The sequence below is a fragment of the Thalassophryne amazonica genome, chromosome 5, assembly GCF_902500255.1.
Source record: "Thalassophryne amazonica chromosome 5, fThaAma1.1, whole genome shotgun sequence".
NCBI classification, from domain to species: Eukaryota; Metazoa; Chordata; class Actinopteri; order Batrachoidiformes; family Batrachoididae; genus Thalassophryne; species Thalassophryne amazonica.
Genome location: NC_047107.1, coordinates 251,175 through 273,092, shown reverse-complemented (window position 1 = coordinate 273,092; position 21,918 = coordinate 251,175). Strand labels below are relative to the sequence as shown.

The 21,918-nt window shown below is 43.4% G+C and overlaps 1 protein-coding gene across 2 annotated transcripts in view; it reads left to right on the top strand.

Annotated features, from left to right (window-relative positions):
- rflna (refilin A) overlaps positions 1 to 13,721 on the top strand; it is a 54,279-nt gene extending 40,558 nt beyond the window's left edge. For both annotated transcript variants that reach the window (XM_034169639.1, XM_034169638.1), the window contains 2 exons: positions 12,237 to 12,346; positions 12,441 to 13,721. In XM_034169639.1, coding sequence (XP_034025530.1) covers positions 12,237 to 12,346; positions 12,441 to 12,774 — 444 coding nt within the window. In that variant the 3' untranslated portion in view covers positions 12,775 to 13,721. The remainder of the gene's footprint in view (positions 1 to 12,236; positions 12,347 to 12,440) is intronic.
- The last annotated feature ends 8,197 nt before the right edge of the window (positions 13,722 to 21,918 follow it).

The following is a 21,918-nucleotide window of genomic DNA, read 5'->3' as shown; positions in this document are numbered from 1 at the left end:
TGTGATAAACAGAACTAAACTAACTAAAAAAAAAAAAAACCCAGAGTGAGCAAATACGAACTACACAATAAATGATAAACAAAGAATGAAACCAGTGACGAAAGTGTAACAAGAAAAAGCAACAAATAATTGAATAACTGCAAACTAAATGATGAGGTGCTGAATGAAACCAGTAACTAAATAATAAACAAAGCAAAACAATAAACAGCACCAAACTGAGACTAACTTGTTAAAGTATGAACTAATGAAAAGTAGAACCAGAAAATCACAAAGGAAATCCACCAAGGGCTAAGACCTAAACCCCGAGCTGGGGCCGAGCATGACACTCTCCCAGTCACTGGTTCAGATATGTTGATGACACATGGGTTAAAATCAAGCAACAGGAAGTTGAGGACTTTACAGAACACATCAACTCGGTGGACGCCAATATCAAGTTCACACGTGAGGATGCCAGAAACAACCATTTAGCCTTCTTGGACTGTGACGTTACGATTAGAGAGAACAAGCAGTTCCAGACAGGGGTTTACAGAAAACCCACTCACACTGACCAATATCTGCTCTTTGGCTCAAACCACCCCATTGAACACAAGCTCGGGGTGATCAGGACGCTTCAACACAGAGCCCTACAGGTGCCCACAACTGCAGAGGGAAGGGCTAAAGAACAACAACTTGTCCGGAAAGCCCTCACAGTATGTGGGTACCCACGATGGTCCCTGGACAAAGTGCAGAAGTCCCAGAGAAGAAAAATACCAGATAGACAGGAGACGGAGACAAGAAGAAGAGGAGTGTCTCTCCCTTATTTAGCAGGAGTAGGGGAAAAACTACAGAGGATCTTCAGACAGCACAAAATCCCAGTTTACTTTAAACCGGTTAACACCTTGAGACAGAAATTAGTTCACCCTAAGGACAGGATCCCTAGTTACAAACAGAGCAATGTAGTGTATTCTATCAGATGTCAGGAAAACTGTAATGAACACTACATAGGTGAGACGAAGCAACTTTTACAGAAAAGGCTATACCAGCACCGCAGAGAGGGCGCCAGTGGACCTCAGTCTGCAGTTCATCTCCACCTTAAAGACACTAACCACACGTTTGAGGACAAGGAAGTTAAAATATTAGCCAGAGAGAATAAATGGTTTGAGAGAGGGGTCAAGGAGGCATTCTTTGTGAAACATTTGAAACCCAGCCTTAACCGGGGAGGGGGTCTGAGACACGCTTTGTCCCCTGTTTACAATGGGGTACTCAGATCAAAGCAGTTTCAGTCTTTTGTTCATGGTAATGAGTCATTCACGTCATCAGGAGAGTCGTCAAGGGAGCCATCAGGGGAGGGACAGCTGCCCTGTCATTAGGAGGGTGCTAACTAGAGCACAATAGGTGCTAATTAGAGCTATTGTTTAGTCACCAGCCTATAGCAGTCTGCCTCTCGGTAGGAGGGGTCTGGTTAGGTTTACAATTCCAGCTTTTGTGACTTCTTGATTATTCTTCTCTACAAGAGTCAAGACAGAAGTCAGACCACCAGAGCAAGAATTTTAGCTGAGGAAGCTTCTGCGATTTGAAGCGAAACGTCCTCGCATCAAGCAACCCAGTCCAGTCGAAGATTCAAGCTTCTCTACCACTTCATTATGATTGGAGTGAGTGCTGTGGGACGATAGTCATTTGAGCAGGTAACAGTGATTCTCTTGGGGACGGGCTCTATGGTGGTGGACCTAAAACAGGTGAGTACAGAGGACATGTTATCTGGACCAGGTGCTGTCTGTGGATTTATTTTGCTCAGAACCCTGCGCACGTCTACTGATGTCACTGTGAATGATGAGTCCTGTCTGCTCTTCTTGCCCAACGTCCTTCCCTGCTGATCAGTATTTTGGGCCTCAAAGCGAATGTTGAACTCGTTCAGTTCGTCTGGCAGTGTGGCTTGGCTGGATGTGACTGCGCTGCTCCCTAACAATATGATAGACATTGAGGGATATCAATGCTTCAGAAAGGACAGAAACTCTGGGAAGGGGGGAGGGGTGTTAATTTACATCAAAGATAAATTTAAATGTAACCTAATTGAATTAAACACTCCCCTTGAATATCTAGCTTTAAACATATGAGATCTATCCAAAAGTAACAGACCTTTTACTTTTTTCAAAAACCATATGGATTTGAATCACGTGTGATTGCATCAGCCAAGCTTGAACCTTCGTGCACATGCGTGAGTTTTTTCATGCCTGTCGGTTGCGTCATTCGCCTGTGAGCAGGCTTTGTGTGAGCATTTGGTCCACCCCTCTCGTCGGATTTTTATTGCGAATAAAATGTCTGAATGATTTGGAGCTTTGCTGCATCAAATTTTTCCAGAAACTGTGAGAGACCTCAAGGTGGACACCGTTCGGAAAATTCAGATGGCTTTCAGGAACGATTTTATGGGGATTACACAGATTGAGGAGTGCTCCAGCCGGTTTAAAGACCGCCCACAGTGTCTGAGAATGAGGTGCACTCCGAGCGCCAATTGACAGGCTGAAACCCCGCTGAAACAACCAGATCATTTCCAAAGTGAAGGCCTTGTTTTTCCGGGACGTCGTGTGACTACCACAGAAATGGCAAGAGAGCTGGACATCAGCACTTTTGCGGCATATTCCACTGTTACAGGAGATTTTGTAATGAAAGACGTGCAGAGGATTTCGCGCATCTGCACGGAGCCGCTCATGGTGCGCAACAAAAAACACCTCCGTGTTAGAAGTCTCACAGGACATGTTGGGGCATGTCCAGCTGTTACACAATTTCTCGGATACTCACTCGACTGAAAAGCCATTGAAAGCCGTCTGAATCTTTTGAATGGTTTCCAACACGGAGTTGTTTTTTTTTTTTTTTGCGCGCCATGAGCAGATCCGTGCCGACGCGCAAAATCCTCCGCACGTCTTTCATTACAAAATCTCCTGTAACAGTGGAATGTGCCACAAAAGTGCTATGTCCAGCTCTCTTGCCATTTCTGTGGTAGTCACACGACGTCCCGGATGAACACAGCGTTCAGTTTAGAAATGATTTGGACGTTCCAGCCTGTCGATGGCTGCTCGGTGCACCGCGTGCCCTCCACCACTGTGGGCCATCTTTAAAAAGGTTTTAACACAACTTAATCTGTGTGGCGCCGACAGAATCTTCACCAAAAGCCATCTGAATCTTTCAAATGGTTTCCAACTGGCTGTCTCTAACAGTTTCTGAAAAAAAAATTCATGGAGCAAAGTGGCAGTCGCTCTGCCATTTCCCTGACAATGAAAATCCGACGAGGGGGTGGACCAGTGCTCACACAAAGCCTGCCCACAGGCGAATGACACAACCGACAGGCGCGAAAAAACTCACGCATGCGCACGAGGGTTCAAGGTTGGCTGATGCAATCACACGATTTAAATCCATATAGTTTTTGAAAAAAAAAAAAAAGGTTCGTTACTTTTTAGACAGACCTCGTAATTTTGTCACCTACTATGAATTTTAATGTCGTTCTTTACAGTCCACCTTCCCATAAGGTGTCCTTTTATGATGAACTAAGTTGTGCAGTAAAGCAACTTGAGCTACATAGAGAAACAATATGGTATGGGGATTTTAACATCAATTGGGCTGACAAAGTGTGCAAACAAAAACTTAAAACAATTATGACAAAATTTAATTATCACCAAATGATTAAAGGACCTACCAGGATTACCCGGCAGACAAAGACCCTTATTGACTTGGCATTTACAAACAAACCTGAGTGTATTGTTAAGACTTATAATTTAATTACAGGGTTATCTGACCACAATCTGACTTTGACTATGAGGAAGCTGACTAAAAAGAGATTCCAATATTTTGGTAAGTTATACAATCATGAAAATGGCACTAAATCATTTATCCCAAAATCCAAAACCTTACAGTTTGAAAGGGAACTAAGATTTTTTGATTAGGCACAAGTTTTGGCCGTGGAAGATGTGGATAAATGTTGCAATTCTATCACTGCAGCTATCACACAATTAGTTGATAAATTTACCATTCAAAAAAAGTGTAAACAAAATGAAAACAAGACTTTCATGGCTTAATAATGATATAAGGAAACTTATGAAGAAGCGAGATTTGGCTTTGAAGAAATCATTACAGTCTAAACTTAATACAGATCATTTTATTTTTAAAAGCTTAAGAAAGAAAGTAGTTCAAGAACTTAGAAAAAGCACAAGCTTCATATTATACAAACCTTATAGGTAATGCAAAGGGCAACAATAATTCCCTTGGGAAGCACTTAAATAATTTGACTAATAAAAACTAAATTCAAAGGCATTAGGGAACTAATTATACGAGGTCTGTCAATAAAGTAACGGTCCTTTTTATTTTTTCAAAAACGATATGGATTTCATTCATATGTTTTTACGTCAGACATGCTTGAACCCTCGTGCGCATGCGTGAGTTTTTCCACGCCTGTCGGTGACGTCATTCGCCTGTGAGCACTCCTTGTGGGAGGAGTCGTCCAGCCCCTCGTCGGAATTCCTTTGTCTGAGAAGTTGCTGAGAGACTGGCGCTTTGTTTGATCAAAATTTTTTCTAAACCTGTGAGGCACATCGAAGTGGACACGGTTTGAAAAATTAAACTGGTTTTCGGTGAAAATTTTAACGGCTGATGAGAGATTTTGAGGTGATACTGTCGCTTTAAGGACTTCCCACGGAGCGACGCTCCGCCACAGGAAAAACACTTCTGTTGGAAGCCTTAAGGACAAGTTGGAACATGTCCTGCCTGTTAAACAATTTCTCATATACTCACTCCACTGAAAGCCATCAAAAGCCGCCTGGATTTTACAAATGGTTATCAACACGGAGGTGTTTTTCCTGTGCCGCCGCACCGCGCCGGCTGCGTCCCGACGCGCGGACCCGTCCACACGTCTTTCATTAAAAAAATCTCCTTTAACAGTGGAATATCCGGATAAAATGCTGAAACCGACTTCTTCTGAAACTTCTCTGTTCTCTCACGATGTCCTGGATCAACAGAGCCTGAAATGTGGAGGTTTTCAGCTTGAACAGGCTGACGACGGCGGCTGAGAGCGCTGCACGACGTCTCGCACCGTGAAAAGTCCTTAAAGCGACAGAATCACCTCAAAATCTCTCATCAGCCGTTAAAATTTTCACTGAAAACCAGCTTAATTTTTCGAACCGTGTCCACTTCGATGTGTCTCACAGGTTTAAAAAAATTTTGATCAAACAAAGCGCCAGTCTCTCAGCAACTTCTCAGACAAAGGAATTCCGACGAGGGGCTGGACGACTCCTCCCACAAGGAGTGCTCACAGGCGAATGACGTCACCGACAGGCGTGGAAAAACTCACGCATGCGCACGAGGGTTCAAGCATGTCTGACGTAAAAACATATGAATGAAATCCATATAGTTTTTGAAAAAAATAAAAAGGACCTATACTTTATTGACAGACCTTGTAAATGGCCAAAGTATTAATGACAGTACCATTATGGCTAATGAATTTAATACTTACTTTGTACAATCAATAGTAGAATTAACAAAACATTTTGAGGGATCTAAATGTGAGAGTGAACCACTTCAGCCTGCCTCCTTTTGTATTAAAGAGATAAGTGTGACTGAAGTCAGCCAGATCATTCAAAAACTGTCTCATTCTAGAGCAGGAGTAGGCAACCTGTTCCAGAAAGAGCCATGAGGGTGCAGGTTTTCTTTGCAGCCACTGACTCCACCAGGTGATTTCACAGTGAAATCCTGGTTTCTGGAACAGGTTGCCTACCCCTGTTCTAGAGTAAAGGATATTTTTAATATGAACTGTTGCTTCCTTAAACGCTACGCTAACTTGTTAGTTAAACCCTTGACACACCTTGTTAATTTGTCCATTAGTAAAGGTACATTTCCCTCAGGGTGGAAGAAAGCTGTTATTGTTCCAATCTTTAAATCAGGAAGCCAGGACTCTATACACAACTACCGGCCGATATCAATTTTACCTGTACTGTCTAAGATTATTGAAAAAGTTGTGGCGGCTCAGCTGACCGATCACTTGGTGGCTAATCAGCTCCTCCACCCGCAGCAGTTTGGCTTTAGATCAGGTTATTCCACTGAGATTGCAAACTGCTGCTTCATAGAAAATATACTCGTAAAGAAGTCCTTGGATAGGGGTGAGGTGGTAGGAGCTGTGTTTCTCGATCTTAAAAAAGCTTTTGAAACAGTCAGCCATAGCCTTCTTTTAGCCAAAATGCCTTTATTTAACATCTCCCCTGAGGCAGTGCGGCGGTTTCTTCAGGATTGGGAACAGTGTGTGAAAGTGGCCCAGGAAAAGTCGTCTCTCATAAACATCTCGATGGGCATACCTCAGGGCTCCATACTGGGACCATTGCTGTTTGGTCTCGTCATAAATGATCTGTCTTTGATTTGTTGTGGTGTCCATTGTCAGCTTTATGCGGAAGATGCTGTTTTTCATGCTCCTGCAAAGACACCAGCGCAAGCTGCAGCAGTTTTATCTGCATGCATGGCTAAGGTTAGTCTGTGGCTCACTAAAACAGTTGCCATGTGTTTTTCCATCAAAACACAAAATTTAGAACAGAATTTTAAAATACTTTTGCAAAATAATAAAATACAATGGGTAAATGAAACTAAATATTTAGGTTTAGTTTTTGACTCACAACTAAAATTTGATGGACACATAAAGAAGATATCAAAAACAATACAAAGAAACCTAAGTTGTTTTAAAATGATCAGACATTACATTCCAAACCAGGTGGCCCTGCTGTACATGCATGGAATGATATTTTCACATATGTGGTATGTTGGTGTGCGGTCTACCTTTAAGGTAAATGGTTGGAGGTGATAACATGGCCTTGAAAGCCAGAGTGCACACATTGCGCGTCATACACACACCACCTGGAGTGGGTTCCAGGTGGCAGCACGCTTGTGTGTGACGCTGTTTGGGCAGGTGCTACATTAAACGCTGCACATTCTGGGACAGAGGGCTGGTCTGTGGGGATTCCTTCATGGTTGAGTGTGTGAGGTCAGACACGCGCTGTGGGTCCAGGGCTCTCTACTGTGGTAAGTCCGTTCATTGTCGCGTTGGCTTTGGGCATTGGTTGTGGCTGATGTTAAATTCTGCTTTAGAGTGTGGGTCACGGGACCTTGTGGTTAAGTCCGTCACGGCTCTCTCTACCCCTCCTCCTCCTGCTGTCTGCGGTCGCCTCCACCGGCATTTAAGATCTCAACCACACGGGTTGAGTTGATGTAGTTATTGTTTGTTTTTATTATCCTCATGTCTCTTATTCAGGCACGAGGAACTGCGGCGCACAGGCTCGAGTAACCACCTCCTATCAAGGAGCCGTTGCTTTGTCCACATTTCGTTGGCTGCCAATGGCTGTGTACATTGCTTTGCAGAGGGTGCCCTCTGCTGGTGCTGTTGGCGCACTACACAGGATTGATTTCACCTGCTGTGATTAGTGTGGTGGGGTGAGGGGTTTATTCATCCTCTGTCGAGTTTTGCCTAATTTTATGCATGTTTGGTTGCTTTTTTTTTTTGTTGTTTCGTTGTTTATGTTTTGGTTTGCAGTGTTTTTTTTGTATTTAATTTGTATTGTCTGAGCTGGACCCTTGTTCACCCAACATTAATCTGGTTGAAGGTGAACAATTTAACTCTGTTAAATGCAATATAAGATCTGGTCGAAAATTCAATTTCAATTTAATTTCATTTATATAGCACCAAATCACAACAGAGTTGCCTCAAGGTGCTTCACACAAGTAAGGTCTAACGTTACTAACCCCCAGAGCAACAGTGGTAAGAAAAAACTCCCCCTGAGGAAAAAACCTCAAGCAGACCAGACTCAAAGGGGTGACCCTCTGCTTGGACCATGATACAAACATAAATTACAGAAAAAATTCACAGAACAATTCACGGACGAATATACAAGAAATGCTGTTGGTGCACAGGACATTAGGATCGCCAACACAAATACAACTCCCATCTCTGGATGGAGCTGCACCTTAAACAGAGAAAAAACAGAATCAGGCATCAGAAAGACAAAAAAAATACTGTATAATTTGCCAGCATTAAACAACAAGGTCAGCCTCGCCGGCCTCCTGCAGAGCATCACAGCGGAGCTCTGAAAGCAGAGGTCGGTCTTGAAGTCCTGAGCGATTTCTCTCACCAGGTGCTGGAAGGGCAGCTTGTGGATCAGCAGCTCGGTGGATTTCTGGTAGCGGTGAATCTCTCTCAGTGCCACAGTGCCGGGTCTGTAACGGCGAGGCTTCTTCACACCGCCGGTAGCCGGAGCGCTCTTCCGGGCGGCTTTGGATTTGGATTTATGGGCGGTCTGCTTGGTTCTGTCCATATTAAAGCTTCCTTCAGATGCTGAGCCTGGTCTCTCTGTGTGTCACTTAGAAAGCTTGTAACACTTCACTGCAGCCTGTAAAATGAGCAACCTGCGGCGATGCGGCAATGCTGTGCTGTGTTCACGGTCTTGTGTGGATTTGGGACACATCAGTTTTTTAGGTATATGTGTTAAACTTTACAATCTTGCATATTTTCCAGTTTTTAAACATCAAAAATGACCAAGAGTGGTCTAGAATTACTTGTAATACAACCCCTGGCAAAAATGATGGAATCACCGGCCTCGGAGGATGTTCATTCAGTTGTTTAATTTTGTAGAAAAAAAGCAGATCACAGACATGACACAAAACTAAAGTCATTTCAAATGGCAACTTTCTGGCTTTAAGAAACACTATAAGAAATCAGGAAAAAAAAATTGTGGCAGTCAGTAACGGTTACTTTTTTAGACCAAGCAGAGGGAAAAAATATGGAATCACTCAATTCTGAGGAAAAAATTTTGGAATCATGAAAAACAAAAAAACGCTCCAACACATCACTAGTATTTTGTTGCACCACCTCTGGCTTTTATAACAGCTTGCAGTCTCTGAGGCATGGACTTAATGAGTGACAAACAGTACTCTTCATCAATCTGGCTCCAACTTTATCTGATTGCTGTTGCCAGATCAGCTTTGCAGGTTGGAGCCTTGTCATGGACCATTTTCTTCAACTTCCACCAAAGATTTTCAATTGGATTAAGATCCGGACTATTTGCAGGCCATGACATTGACCCTATGTGTCTTTTTGCAAGGAATGTTTTCACAGTTTTTGCTCTATGGCAAGATGCATTATCATCTTGAAAAATGATTTCATCATCCCCAAACATCCTTTCAATTGATGGGATAAGAAAAGTGTCCAAAATATCAACGTAAACTTGTGCATTTATTGATGATGTAATGACAGCCATCTCCCCAGTGCCTTTACCTGACATGCAGCCCCATATCATCAATGACTGTGGAAATTTACATGTTCTCTTCAGGCAGTCATCTTTATAAATCTCATTGGAACGGCACCAAACAAAAGTTACAGCATCATCACCTTGCCCAATGCAGATTCGAGATTCATCACTGAATATGACTTTCATCCAGTCATCCACAGTCCACGATTGCTTTTCCTTAGCCCATTGTAACCTTGTTTTTTTCTGTTTAGGTGTTAATGATGGCTTTCGTTTAGCTTTTCTGTATGTAAATCCCATTTCCTTTAGGTGGTTTCTTACAGTTCGGTCACAGACGTTGACTCCAGTTTCCTCCCATTCGTTCCTCATTTGTTTTGTTGTGCATTTTTGATTTTTGAGACATATTGCTTTGAGTTTTCTGTCTTGACGCTTTGATGTCTTCCTTGGTCTACCAGTATGTTTGCCTTTAACAACCTTCCCATGTTGTTTGTATTTGGTCCAGAGTTTAGACACAGCTGACTGTGAACAACCAACATCTTTTGCAACATTGCGTGATGATTTACTCTCTTTTAAGAGTTTGATAATCCTCTCCTTTGTTTTAATTGACATCTCTCGTGTTGGAGCCATGATTCATGTCGGTCCACTTGGTGCAACAGCTCTCCAAGGTGTGATCACTCCTTCTTAGATGCAGACTAATGAGCAGATCTGATTTGATGCAGGTGTTAGTTTTGGGGATGAAAATGTACAGGGTGATTCCATAATTTATTCCTCAGAATTGAGTGATTCCATATTTTTTTCCCTCTGCTTGGTCTAAAAAGTAACCGTTACTGACTGCCACAATTTTTTCCTGATTTCTTGTAGTGTTTCTTAAAGCCAGAAAGTTGCCATTTGAAATGACTTTAGTTTTGTGTCATGTCTGTGATCTGCTATTTTTCTACAAAATTAAACAACTGAATGAACATCCTCTGAGGCCGGTCATTCCATAATTATTGCCAGGGGTTGTAGACATCTTTAGCATCACTTTATTTACAGGTATCAGGACAACACAGTGGAAAGTGTTAAGTCATTATCTGTCAAAGTTCCCACGTTTCCTGAAAGCAACATCATGTGAGGACTGATTGCTCTCCTGTCACTCACAATTCCACGCCCCTCTCAATCGAAGCCATGCCCTCCCACGCCAGAACGGGGCCAAAAGTTTGAAACTGAAAAAATAAGATCTGAAAGTGGAAAAAAGAAATATGAATGAAAATAAATTTGATCAAAAAAATTACAGAGCTGAATCATAAATTTATTTAAACTGAAAAATGTGAGGTTTCTTAGAAAAGTATCTGACCTTTTTATTTTTTCAAAAACCATATGGATTTGAATCACGTGTGATTGCATCAGCCAAGCTTGAACCTTCGTGCGCATGCGTGAGTTTTTTCACGCCTGTCGGTTGCGTCATTCACCTGTCAGCAGCCTTTGTGTGAGCAGTGGTCCACCCCTCTCGTCGGATTTATATTGCGAATAAAATGTCTGAACGATTTGGAGCTTTGCTGCATCAAATTTTTCCAGAAACTGTGAGAGACCTCCAGGTGGACACCATTCAGAAAATTAATATGGCTATCAGGGACGATTTTATGGGGATTACACAGATTAAGGAGTGTTACAGCCGGTTTAAAGACTGTCCACAACTGCTGAGAGTGCGGTGCGCTCCAAGCGCCGATCGACAGGCTGAAACAACCAGATCATTTCCAACGTGAAGACTTTGTTGATCCGGGACGTCGTCTGACTTCCACAGAAATGGCAGAAGGCGTGGACATCAGCACTTTTTTGGCACATTCCACTGTTACAGGAGTTTTTTTCATGGAAAGAGAAGCGGAGGGATGCGCCACGGAGCCGTTCATGGTGCGGGACAAAAGCACCTCCATGTTGGTCTCACAGGACGGCTTTGAGATGGCTTTCAGATGGCTTTCGCTGGCTTTTCAGTTGTGTGACTATCCGAGAAATTGTGAATGAGCTGGACATTCCGGAACATGTCCTGTGAGGCTTCCTCACAGCGTTGCTTTGCGCCATGCGGCTCCGTTCCAACGCGCAAATTCCTCCGCACGTCTGTCTCAATGTGCCAAAAAAGTGCTGATGTCCATGTCTTCTGCAATTCCTGTGCTAGTCAGACGACGTCTCGGATCAACACAGCGTTCAGTTTGGAAATGAACGGCACATTCCACTGTTACAGGAGTTTTTGTCATGGAAAGAGGAGCGGAGGAATTCCGTACGTCGCGGCGGAGCCGCATGGCGCAAAGCAACGCCGTGATGAAGCCTCACAGGACATGTTCTGGCATGTCCAGCTCATTCACAATTTCTCGGATAGTCACACGACTGAAAACCCACTGAAAGCTGTCTGAAAGCCGTCCTGTGAGACCAACACGGAGGTGCTTTTGTCCCACGCCATGAGCGGCATGGTGGCGCATCCCTCCGCTTCTCTTTCCATGACAAAAACTCCTGTAACAGTGGAATGTGCCGAAAAAGTGCTGATGTCCACGCCTTCTGCCTTTTTGTATAAGTCAGGTGACGTCCCGGATCAACAAAGCCTTCACATTGGAAATGATCTCAGACACAAAATAATGAGGATAAAATCTATATCGGATTCTTGATCGGGATGCAACGTCCGATTTTGATCAAGTCTGAAACCATGTGATTGGGCCCGATTTCTGATCACGTGATCGGATCGGGACATCCCTATATATATATATTTGAATTTTAGTCCAGAGTATTGAAGACTGCAACAACCCTTTAAATGTAACCAGCACAACCGCAACAAAGTCTAAAACAAGCAGTTTCAAGTGACATACGTCACAGACGTGTTTCTCAAGCTGAACTCAGCAGAAGGTTGGAGACTTTCCACACACAGTCACAGAACTGTGTCAATGATTTTCTTTTTGTTGCTCGGCTCCTGGAGCAGAGGGGACGTGGTGGATATTTCCTGACTGCTGGGTTTTTTTTCTCTCTCCCCAGTTGCCGTACTTGCTGCTGAACGCCACAGGAACAGACGTCCGGACGCGCATGCACCCCGTGTTCTTTGGAGAAAGCATCGAGGTCAATCCCAAACCAGAGCAAGAGATCAAGTGAGTGACAGTGTGTCAGTACTTTTTTCTGGGACACTGCCACCTAGTGGTCAGGTCCAGGCAGCACATGGTTCTGACATATTTTCTTCTGCAGATGTAATTCTGAGGTCAAGTACGACTCTGACAGGCATTACCGGGACCGGGTCTACTGTGTGTCGCGTCCCACGGCCACGTCCTACAGTGAGACGGTGGTGGCGGTGCAGAACTGCACCTGGAGGAGCTACAGGAGCGAGGTGCACCTGGAGCCACGCCAGAGGCCCCTCAGCTACCAGAGCACCACCATCATCTACCCCAAACACACCAAGAACATTTACCGCACCACGCTCAAGTACAACGCCACGGGCGCACGCCGCTGGTTTGTGTCCACGGTGCAGCTGGAGTCCAATGAAGACCCGAGTCCCTGCATCATCTTCACCGAGGACCTGTAGGCTGGCCGCAGACTGTCCCCACGTGCACAGGGTTTGGACAACATGGCAATTAAAGAGACGACTGGAAAACCTTTTCTGTTGGTTTGAACTGACCATGGCGGAAACTTTGCAACCTTCAGTGAGCTTTAACCTCTGTTTAGACTTCCTCCTGATGCAGGCTTTCCACAGCAGGTCGCTCCTTTAGCGGTTTCAGGTGGCGCGTATTCATTTACAAGCTGACAAATGGGTGACCTTTGAAGTCCTTCAAGTTGGATTGTTGCCATGGTGGCGCGTGTTTTGGGTTTCAGACCCGTTCAATGCTAAGCTTTGTTGTGCTCATGTTCTACATCCTGACAGCAGCTGTGGATCCTCGCGGTCAACAGCGGCAGCATTTTCAAATAATTGGACCAAAGCTAGCTTAATGATGAGTGGTGGCGCTGTTGATCAGGTCATGACATCAAACTGGACTGCAAGTCGCCAAGTGGGGTGGAGCTTTCCAGGAAGGAGGGCTGACGTGGCAGGAAACCCGGCTGCACTTCAGCTGACCTGCTTGAACCGCTGCCATGTTTGTTGTTTTAAAAGCAAGACTAAAACTTTGCTGGCGTGACATTTTTCATGTCATACTACTGTCAGACAGCAGGTGGAGCAGTGGAGCCACATCGTCCTGTTGAAGACGCATGTTTTTTTTTATAACTAGTTTTTGTGTTGGTCTTAAATACAGATTTTGATCATTGGGGGAAAAGCAGTTTCACAAATTCAGACTAAACCTAAAAGTTTCTGACGGCTCACTTTTATTTCTACTACAAGTGAGATTGTAATTTTGCGATGCTTTGTCAGTAAAACGTGCACACTAACCTGGGTGAATGTACGCGAAGCGCACAGAAGGAATGAAAAAAAAAAAAGATCTGACAGTGTTTAAATTGTCCAAATACACTCAACAAAAATATAAATGCAACACTTTTGGTTTTGCTCCCATTTTGTATGAGATGAACTCAAAGATCTAAAACTTTTTCCACATACACAATATCACCATTTCCCTCAAATATTGTTCACAAACCAGTTTAAATCTGTGATAGTGAGCACTTCTCCTTTGCTGAGATAATCCATCCCACCTCACAGGTGTGCCATTCGCATAGAGTTGATCAGGTTGTCACACCTGAACACCTCTCCAACGTGGCAAACACCAGCGAATGTGAGAATTTGCCCACTCAAGTCGGTTACGATGAACTGGAGTCAGGTCGAGACCCCGATGAGGACGGCGAGCATGCAGATGAGCTTCCCTGAGATGGTTTCTGACAGTTTGTGCAGAAATTCTTTGGTTATGCAAACCGATTGTTCCAGCAGCTGTCCGAGTGGCTGGTCTCAGACGATCTTGGAGGTGAACATGCTGGATGTGGAGGTCCTGGGCTGGTGTGGTTACACGTGGTCTGCGGTTGTGAGGCTGGTTGGATGTAATGCCAAATTCTCTGAAACGCCTTTGGAGACGGCTTATGGTAGAGAAATGAACATTCAATACACGAGCAACAGCTCTGGTTGACATTCCTGCTGTCAGCATGCCAATTGCACGCTCCCTCAAATCTTGCGACATCTGTGGCATTGTGCTGTGTGATAAAACTGCACCTTTCAGAGTGGCCTTTTATTGTGGGCAGTCTAAGGCACAACTGTGCACTAATCATGGTGTCTAATCAGCATCTTGATATGGCACACCTGTGAGGTGGGATGGATTATCTCAGCAAAGGAGAAGTGCTCACTATCACAGATTTAGACTGGTTTGTGAACAATATTTGAGGGAAATGGTGATATTGTGTATGTGGAAAAAGATTTAGATCTTTGAGTTCATCTCATACAAAATGGGAGCAAAACCAAAAGTGTTGCGTTTATTTTTTGTTGAGTGTAATTTGAGGAATTCACAGTCTGGTGAAGTAGGGACTTGAAGGTTAAAGCAGAGAACAGAGATAAGGGAGAGTGGAGGAGATGTGACCGCCCACGTCGGAGTCCCAAGCTTCAAAGTTTGGGTTTTTAAGTGGCTGAAGGAAACTGAGATGAAACAGTAAAATCACTGTGGTGCAGTGATCTGGTTTCATCTGGTCTGAAGAGGGTGTGTGTGTGTCAGGGTTGGGGGGGGGGATACAGATGAGTGGGTCCACCCTGAGTGTCGACCTTTAAAGCGGGAACAGGAAGAAGAAACCCTGAGATGAGAAGGACGAGGAGCCCCGATGGACAGCATGACCCAGAAGGAGGATTGAGCGCTCCGAGATGGTTCCAGATGAAAGCAGAAGATTCCTGTTGCAGGTTTGGGAGATTTTCGATGGTGTGTGAGAAGTCGCCAGCAGGAGGAGAGGAAGTCGTCACGTTGACCATGTTGGTGCTTTGAGAGGCGTTTTGTCTCCTCACACCTGATGTTGTAAAAATGTAACTTTTTTCCTCTTTCTCTTGTATATGTGGCATCAAAGCACTTCCTGGTTTTCTTTATATTTTTGTACATCAAATGTTGTTCCAGTTCTGATCAAACAGAAAATTATTTAAAACAATGTTTTTCCTAATCAAATAAAAATTCCCAAACACACCTTCTGCTGGACAGACGGGGACAGACGGGTGGGTCAGCACCACCCAGGGGGGGTTTGGTGGGGCAATTACTCCTCCAAGTACAGGGACATGAAAAAACTCAAAACCACCTGCCAATCCAACCTCAGTGCAGCAGGACTGACACAAAGGTATGGTGGCCATCCAGGGTGGTAGCTGTAGCCATGGAGGAGTCAGTGAAGAAAATAAAGGCTTCAATCATGTTAAAAATGTAAATCACATTATTTGTCTGATCAGAAAGATTCCAAAAAGGTATAGTTTGGACTGAATGTTCTGGAGTTCTGATGTAAAAACAGCAAAAATGGTAACAAAGGTCAGCTTCAGTTAGTAATGGTGACAAAAGTTAAAGTTGCTCCATTTTTGGTAAAAAGTGGTACAAGTTATTGGTTGAGCTAATATGATTAATAAGTGGAACAGTTTTGACTGCTGAATGTTTGTTCTGCAGAGTAAAGGTCAAACGAGGCCGTTGACGTGACACACAGTGGGGAAAATAAGTATTTGACCCCCTGTCAGTTTTGCAGGTTTTCCCACCTACAAAGAATGTAGAGGTCTGTAATTTTTATCGTAGGTACACTTCAACTGTGAGAGACAGAATCTAAAACAAACCCAGAAAATCACATTGTATGATTTTTAAATAATTAATGTGCATTTTATTCAATCAATCAATCAATCAATAAATTTTATTTATATAGCGCCAAATCACAACAAACAGTTGCCCCAAGGTGCTTTATATTGTAAGGCAAGGCCATACAATAATTATGTAAAACCCCAACGGTCAAAACGACCCCCTGTGAGCAAGCACTTGGCTACAGTGGGAAGGAAAAACTCCCTTTTAACAGGAAGAAACCTCCAGCAGAACCAGGCTCAGGGAGGGGCAGTCTTCTGCTGGGACTGGTTGGGGCTGAGGGAGAGAACCAGGAAAAAGACATGCTGTGGAGGGGAGCAGAGATCGATCACTAATGATTAAATGCAGAGTGGTGCATACAGAGCAAAAAGAGAAAGAAACAGTGCATCATGGGAACCCCCCAGCAGTCTATGTCTATAGCAGCATAACTAAGGGATGGTTCAGGGTCACCTGATCCAGCCCTAACTATAAGCTTTAGCAAAAAGGAAAGTTTTAAGCCTAATCTTAAAAGTAGAGAGGGTGTCTGTCTCCCTGATCTGAATTGGGAGCTGGTTCCACAGGAGAGGAGCCTGAAAGCTGAAGGCTCTGCCTCCCATTCTACTCTTACAAACCCTAGGAACTACAAGTAAGCCTGCAGTCTGAGAGCGAAGCGCTCTATTGGGGTGATATGGTACTACGAGGTCCCTAAGATAAGATGGGACCTGATTATTCAAAACCTTATAAGTAAGAAGAAGAATTTTAAATTCTATTCTAGAATTAACAGGAAGCCAATGAAGAGAGGCCAATATGGGTGAGATATGCTCTCTCCTTCCAGTCCCCGTCAGTACTCTAGCTGCAGCATTTTGAATTAACTGAAGGCTTTTTAGGGAACTTTTAGGACAACCTGATAATAATGAATTACAATAGTCCAGCCTAGAGGAAATAAATGCATGAATTAGTTTTTCAGCATCACTCTGAGACAAGACCTTTCTAATTTTAGAGATATTGCGTAAATGCAAAAAAGCAGTCCTACATATTTGTTTAATATGCGCTTTGAATGACATATCCTGATCAAAAATGACTCCAAGATTTCTCACAGTATTACTAGAGGTCAGGGTAATGCCATCCAGAGTAAGGATCTGGTTAGACACCATGTTTCTAAGATTTGTGGGGCCAAGTACAATAACTTCAGTTTTATCTGAGTTTAAAAGCAGGAAATTAGAGGTCATCCATGTCTTTATGTCTGTAAGACAATCCTGCAGTTTAGCTAATTGGTGTGTGTCCTCTGGCTTCATGGATAGATAAAGCTGGGTATCATCTGCGTAACAATGAAAATTTAAGCAATACCGTCTAATAATACTGCCTAAGGGAAGCATGTATAAAGTGAATAAAATTGGTCCTAGCACAGAACCTTGTGGAACTCCATAATTAACTTTAGTCTGTGAAGAAGATTCCCCATTTACATGAACAAATTGTAATCTATTAGACAAATATGATTCAAACCACCGCAGCGCAGTGCCTTTAATACCTATCGCATGCTCTAATCTCTGTAATAAAATTTTATGGTCAACAGTATCAAAAGCAGCACTGAGGTCTAACAGAACAAGCACAGAGATGAGTCCACTGTCCGAGGCCATAAGAAGATCATTTGTAACCTTCACTAATGCTGTTTCTGTACTATGATGAATTCTAAAACCTGACTGAAACTCTTCAAATAGACCATTCCTCTGCAGATGATCAGTTAGCTGTTTTACAACTACCCTTTCAAGAATTTTTGAGAGAAAAGGAAGGTTGGAGATTGGCCTATAATTAGCTAAGATAGCTGGGTCAAGTGATGGCTTTTTAAGTAATGGTTTAATTACTGCCACCTTAAAAGCCTGTGGTACATAGCCAACTAACAAAGATAGATTGATCATATTTAAGATCGAAGCATTAAATAATGGTAGGGCTTCCTTGAGCAGCCTGGTAGGAATGGGGTCTAATAAACATGTTGATGGTTTGGATGAAGTAACTAATGAAAATAACTCAGACAGAACAATCTGAGAGAAAGAGTCTAACCAAATACCGGCATCACTGAAAGCAGCCAAAGATAACGATACGTCTTTGGGATGTTATGAGTAATTTTTTTCTCTAATAGTTAAAATTTTGTTAGCAAAGAAAGTCATGAAGTCATTACTAGTTAAAGTTAATGGAGTACTCAGTTCAATAGAGCTCTGACTCTTTGTCAGCCTGGCTACAGTGCTGAAAAGAAACCTGGGGTTGTTCTTATTTTCTTCAATTAGTGATGAGTAGAAAGATGTCCTAGCTTTACGGAGGGCTTTTTTATAGAGCAACAGACTCTTTTTCCAGGCTAAGTGAAGATCTTCTAAATCAGTGAGACGCCATTTCCTCTCCAACTTACGGGTTATCTGCTTTAAGCTACGAGTTTGTGAGTTATACCACGGAGTCAGGCACTTCTGATTTAAAGCTCTCTTTTTAGAGGAGCTACAGCATCCAAAGTTGTCTTCAATGAGGATGTAAAACTATTGACGAGATACTCTATCTCCCTTACAGAGTTTAGGTAGCTACTCTGCACTGTGTTGGTATATGGCATTAGAGAACATAAAGAAGGAATCATATCCTTAAACCTAGTTACAGCGCTTTCTGAAAGACTTCTAGTGTAATGAAACTTATTCCCCACTGCTGGGTAGTCCATCAGAGTAAATGTAAATGTTATTAAGAAATGATCAGACAGAAGGGAGTTTTCAGGGAATACTGTTAAGTCTTCTATTTCCATACCATAAGTCAGAACAAGAGCTAAGATATGATTAAAGTGGTGGGTGGACTCATTTACATTTTGAGCAAAGCCAATAGAGTCTAATAATAGATTAAATGCAGTGTTGAGGCTGTCATTCTCAGCATCTGTGTGGATGTTAAAATCGCCCACTATAATTATCTTATCTGAGCTAAGCACTAAGTCAGACAAAAGGTCTGAAAATTCACAGAGAAACTCACAGTAACGACCAGGTGGACGATAGATAATAACAAATAAAACTGGTTTTTGGGACTTCCAATTTGGATGGACAAGACTAAGAGACAAGCTTTCAAATGAATTAAAGCTCTGTCTGGGTTTTTGATTAATTAATAAGCTGGAATGGAAGATTGCTGCTAATCCTCCGCCCCGGCCCGTGCTACGAGCATTCTGACAGTTAGTGTGACTCGGGGGTGTTGACTCATTTAACCTAACATATTCATCCTGCTGTAACCAGGTTTCTGTTAGGCAGAATAAATCAATATGTTGATCAATTATTATATCATTTACCAACAGGGACTTAGAAGAGAGAGACCTAATGTTTAATAGACCACATTTAACTGTTTTAGTCTGTGGTGCAGTTGAAGGTGCTATATTATTTTTTCCTTTTGAATTTTTATGCTTAAATAGATTTTTGATGGTTATTGGTAGTCTGGGAGCAGATACCGTCTCTACGGGGATGGGGTAATGAGGGGATGGCAGAGGGAGAGAAGCTGCAGAGAGGTGTGTAAGACTACAACTCTGCTTCCTGGTCCCAACCCTGGATAGTCACGGTTTGGAGGATTTAAGAAAATTGGCCAGATTTCTAGAAATGAGAGCTGTTCCATCCAAAGTGGGATGGATGCCGTCTCTCCTAACAAGACCAGGTTTTCCCCAGAAGCTTTGCCAATTATCTATGAAGCCCACCTCATTTTTTGGACACCACTCAGACAGCCAGCAATTCAAGGAGAACATGCGGCTAAACATGTCACTCCCGGTCTGATTGGGGAGGGGCCCAGAGAAAACTACAGAGTCCGACATTGTTTTTGCAAAGTTACACACCGATTTAATGTTAATTTTAGTGACCTCCGATTGGCGTAACCGGGTGTCATTACTGCCGACGTGAATTACAATCTTACCAAATTTACGCTTAGCCTTAGCCAGCAGTTTCAAATTTCCTTCAATGTCGCCTGCTCTGGCCCCCGGAAGACAATTGACTATGGTTGCTGGTGTCGCTAACTTCACATTTCTCAAAACAGAGTCACCAATAACCAGAGTTTGATCCTCGGCGGGTGTGTCGTCGAGTGGGGAAAAACGATTAGAGATGTGAACGGGTTGGCGGTGTACACGGGGCTTCTGTTTAGGGCTACGCTTCCTCCTCACAGTCACCCAGTCAGCCTGCTTTCCCGGCTGCTCGGGATCTGCCAGAGGGGAACTAACGGCGGCTAAGCTACCTTGGTCCGCACCGACTACAGGGGCCTGGCTAGCTGTAGAATTTTCCACGGTGCGGAGCCGAGTCTCCAATTCGCCCAGCCTGGCCTCCAAAGCTACGAATAAGCTACACTTATTACAAGTACCGTTACTGTTAAAGGAGGCCGAGGAATAAACATTTCACACCCAGAGCAGAAAAGTGCGGGAGAGACAGGAGAAGCCGCCATGCTAAATCGGCTAAGAGCTAGTAGCTACGCTAAGCTAGCGGATTCCTAAAAACACGCAAAGTGAATAATGTGTAAATAATTTAGAGGTGATTCAGCAGAAGGAGTGCTTTAGTTAAGGCACGTAAAGATTACACTGGGAAACAAATCGTAATCTAGATAACTAGATCAATCTAACTGCGCAGATTAAACAGCTAACAGATACAGAAAAACACTGCTGTGCTCCCGAACAGGAAGTGATACAATACTGCAGTGAGAGCCAACCACCAGTAGAGGCAAGCAAGAGGATCCAACAAGAGGCAGTGATGATGGTATTATTGCATGAAATAAGTATTTGAACACCTACCAACCAGCAAGAATTCTGTCTCACACAGACCTGTTAATTTGTCTTTAAGAAGCCCTCTTATTCTGCACTCTTTACCTGTATTAATTGCACCTGTTTGAACTTGTTACCTGTATAAAAGACACCTGTTCAAAAAAAAAAAAAAGGATTCAAAAGAATTTTATTGTCATATGCACAGAAGAACATGTTCCCTGCACAATGAAATGTGTCTACTGCATTTAACCCATCCTAATTGCCAGTAGGAGCAGAAGTCACCATTAGGCGCCCGGGGACCATCTCCAGATGTACATCCCTGCCTTGGTCACTAGCAGGGCTGAGCAAACAAAGACTGACCCATAACAAACGACACACAACACACAACACATAGGCGGGCCCGGTACATAAACACATATTAAAAAAGCACACATGAGGGAAAAAGGAGAAAAAAAACCCTCATAGCCGCTGCGTTACACAGCAGCAATGAGGAAAAAAAACCCCATCAGCACAGAAAAACAATCACACAGACAAACAAAGACGCAGGACGAGAAACGAGATTTGAAGGTCCAGTTTATCAGAACACTCCGGAGGCAGCCTATTAGGCGCCGTCAACGGCCTTGTCCGACAATTGTAGTTGAGGTCAGGGGTTGTAGTTCCGGTTAAGGGTTGTAGTTCCGGTTAGTTTCCCTCTGGCAGATCCCGAGCAGCCGGGAAAGCAGGCCGACTGGGTGACTGTGAGGAGGAAGCGTAGCCCTAAACAGAAGCCCCGTGTACACCGCCAACCCGTTCACATTTCTAACCGTTTTTCCCCACTCGGCGACACACCCGCCGAGGATCAAACTCTGGTTATTGGCGACTCTGTTTTGAGAAATGTGAAGTTAGCGACACCAGCAAACATAGTCAATTGTCTTCCGGGGGCCAGAGCAGGCGACATTGAAGGAAATTTGAAACTGCTGGCTAAGGCTAAGCGTAAATTTGGTAAGATTGTAATTCACGTCGGCAGTAATGACACCCGGTTACGCCAATCGGAGGTCACTAAAATTAACATTGAATCGGTGTGTAACTTTGCAAAAACAATGTCGGACTCTTTAGTTTTCTCTGGGCCCCTCCCCAATCGGACCGGGAGTGACATGTTTAGCCGCATGTTCTCCTTGAATTGCTGGCTGTCTGAGTGGTGTCCAAAAAATGAGGTGGGCTTCATAGATAATTGGCAAAGCTTCTGGGGAAAACCTGG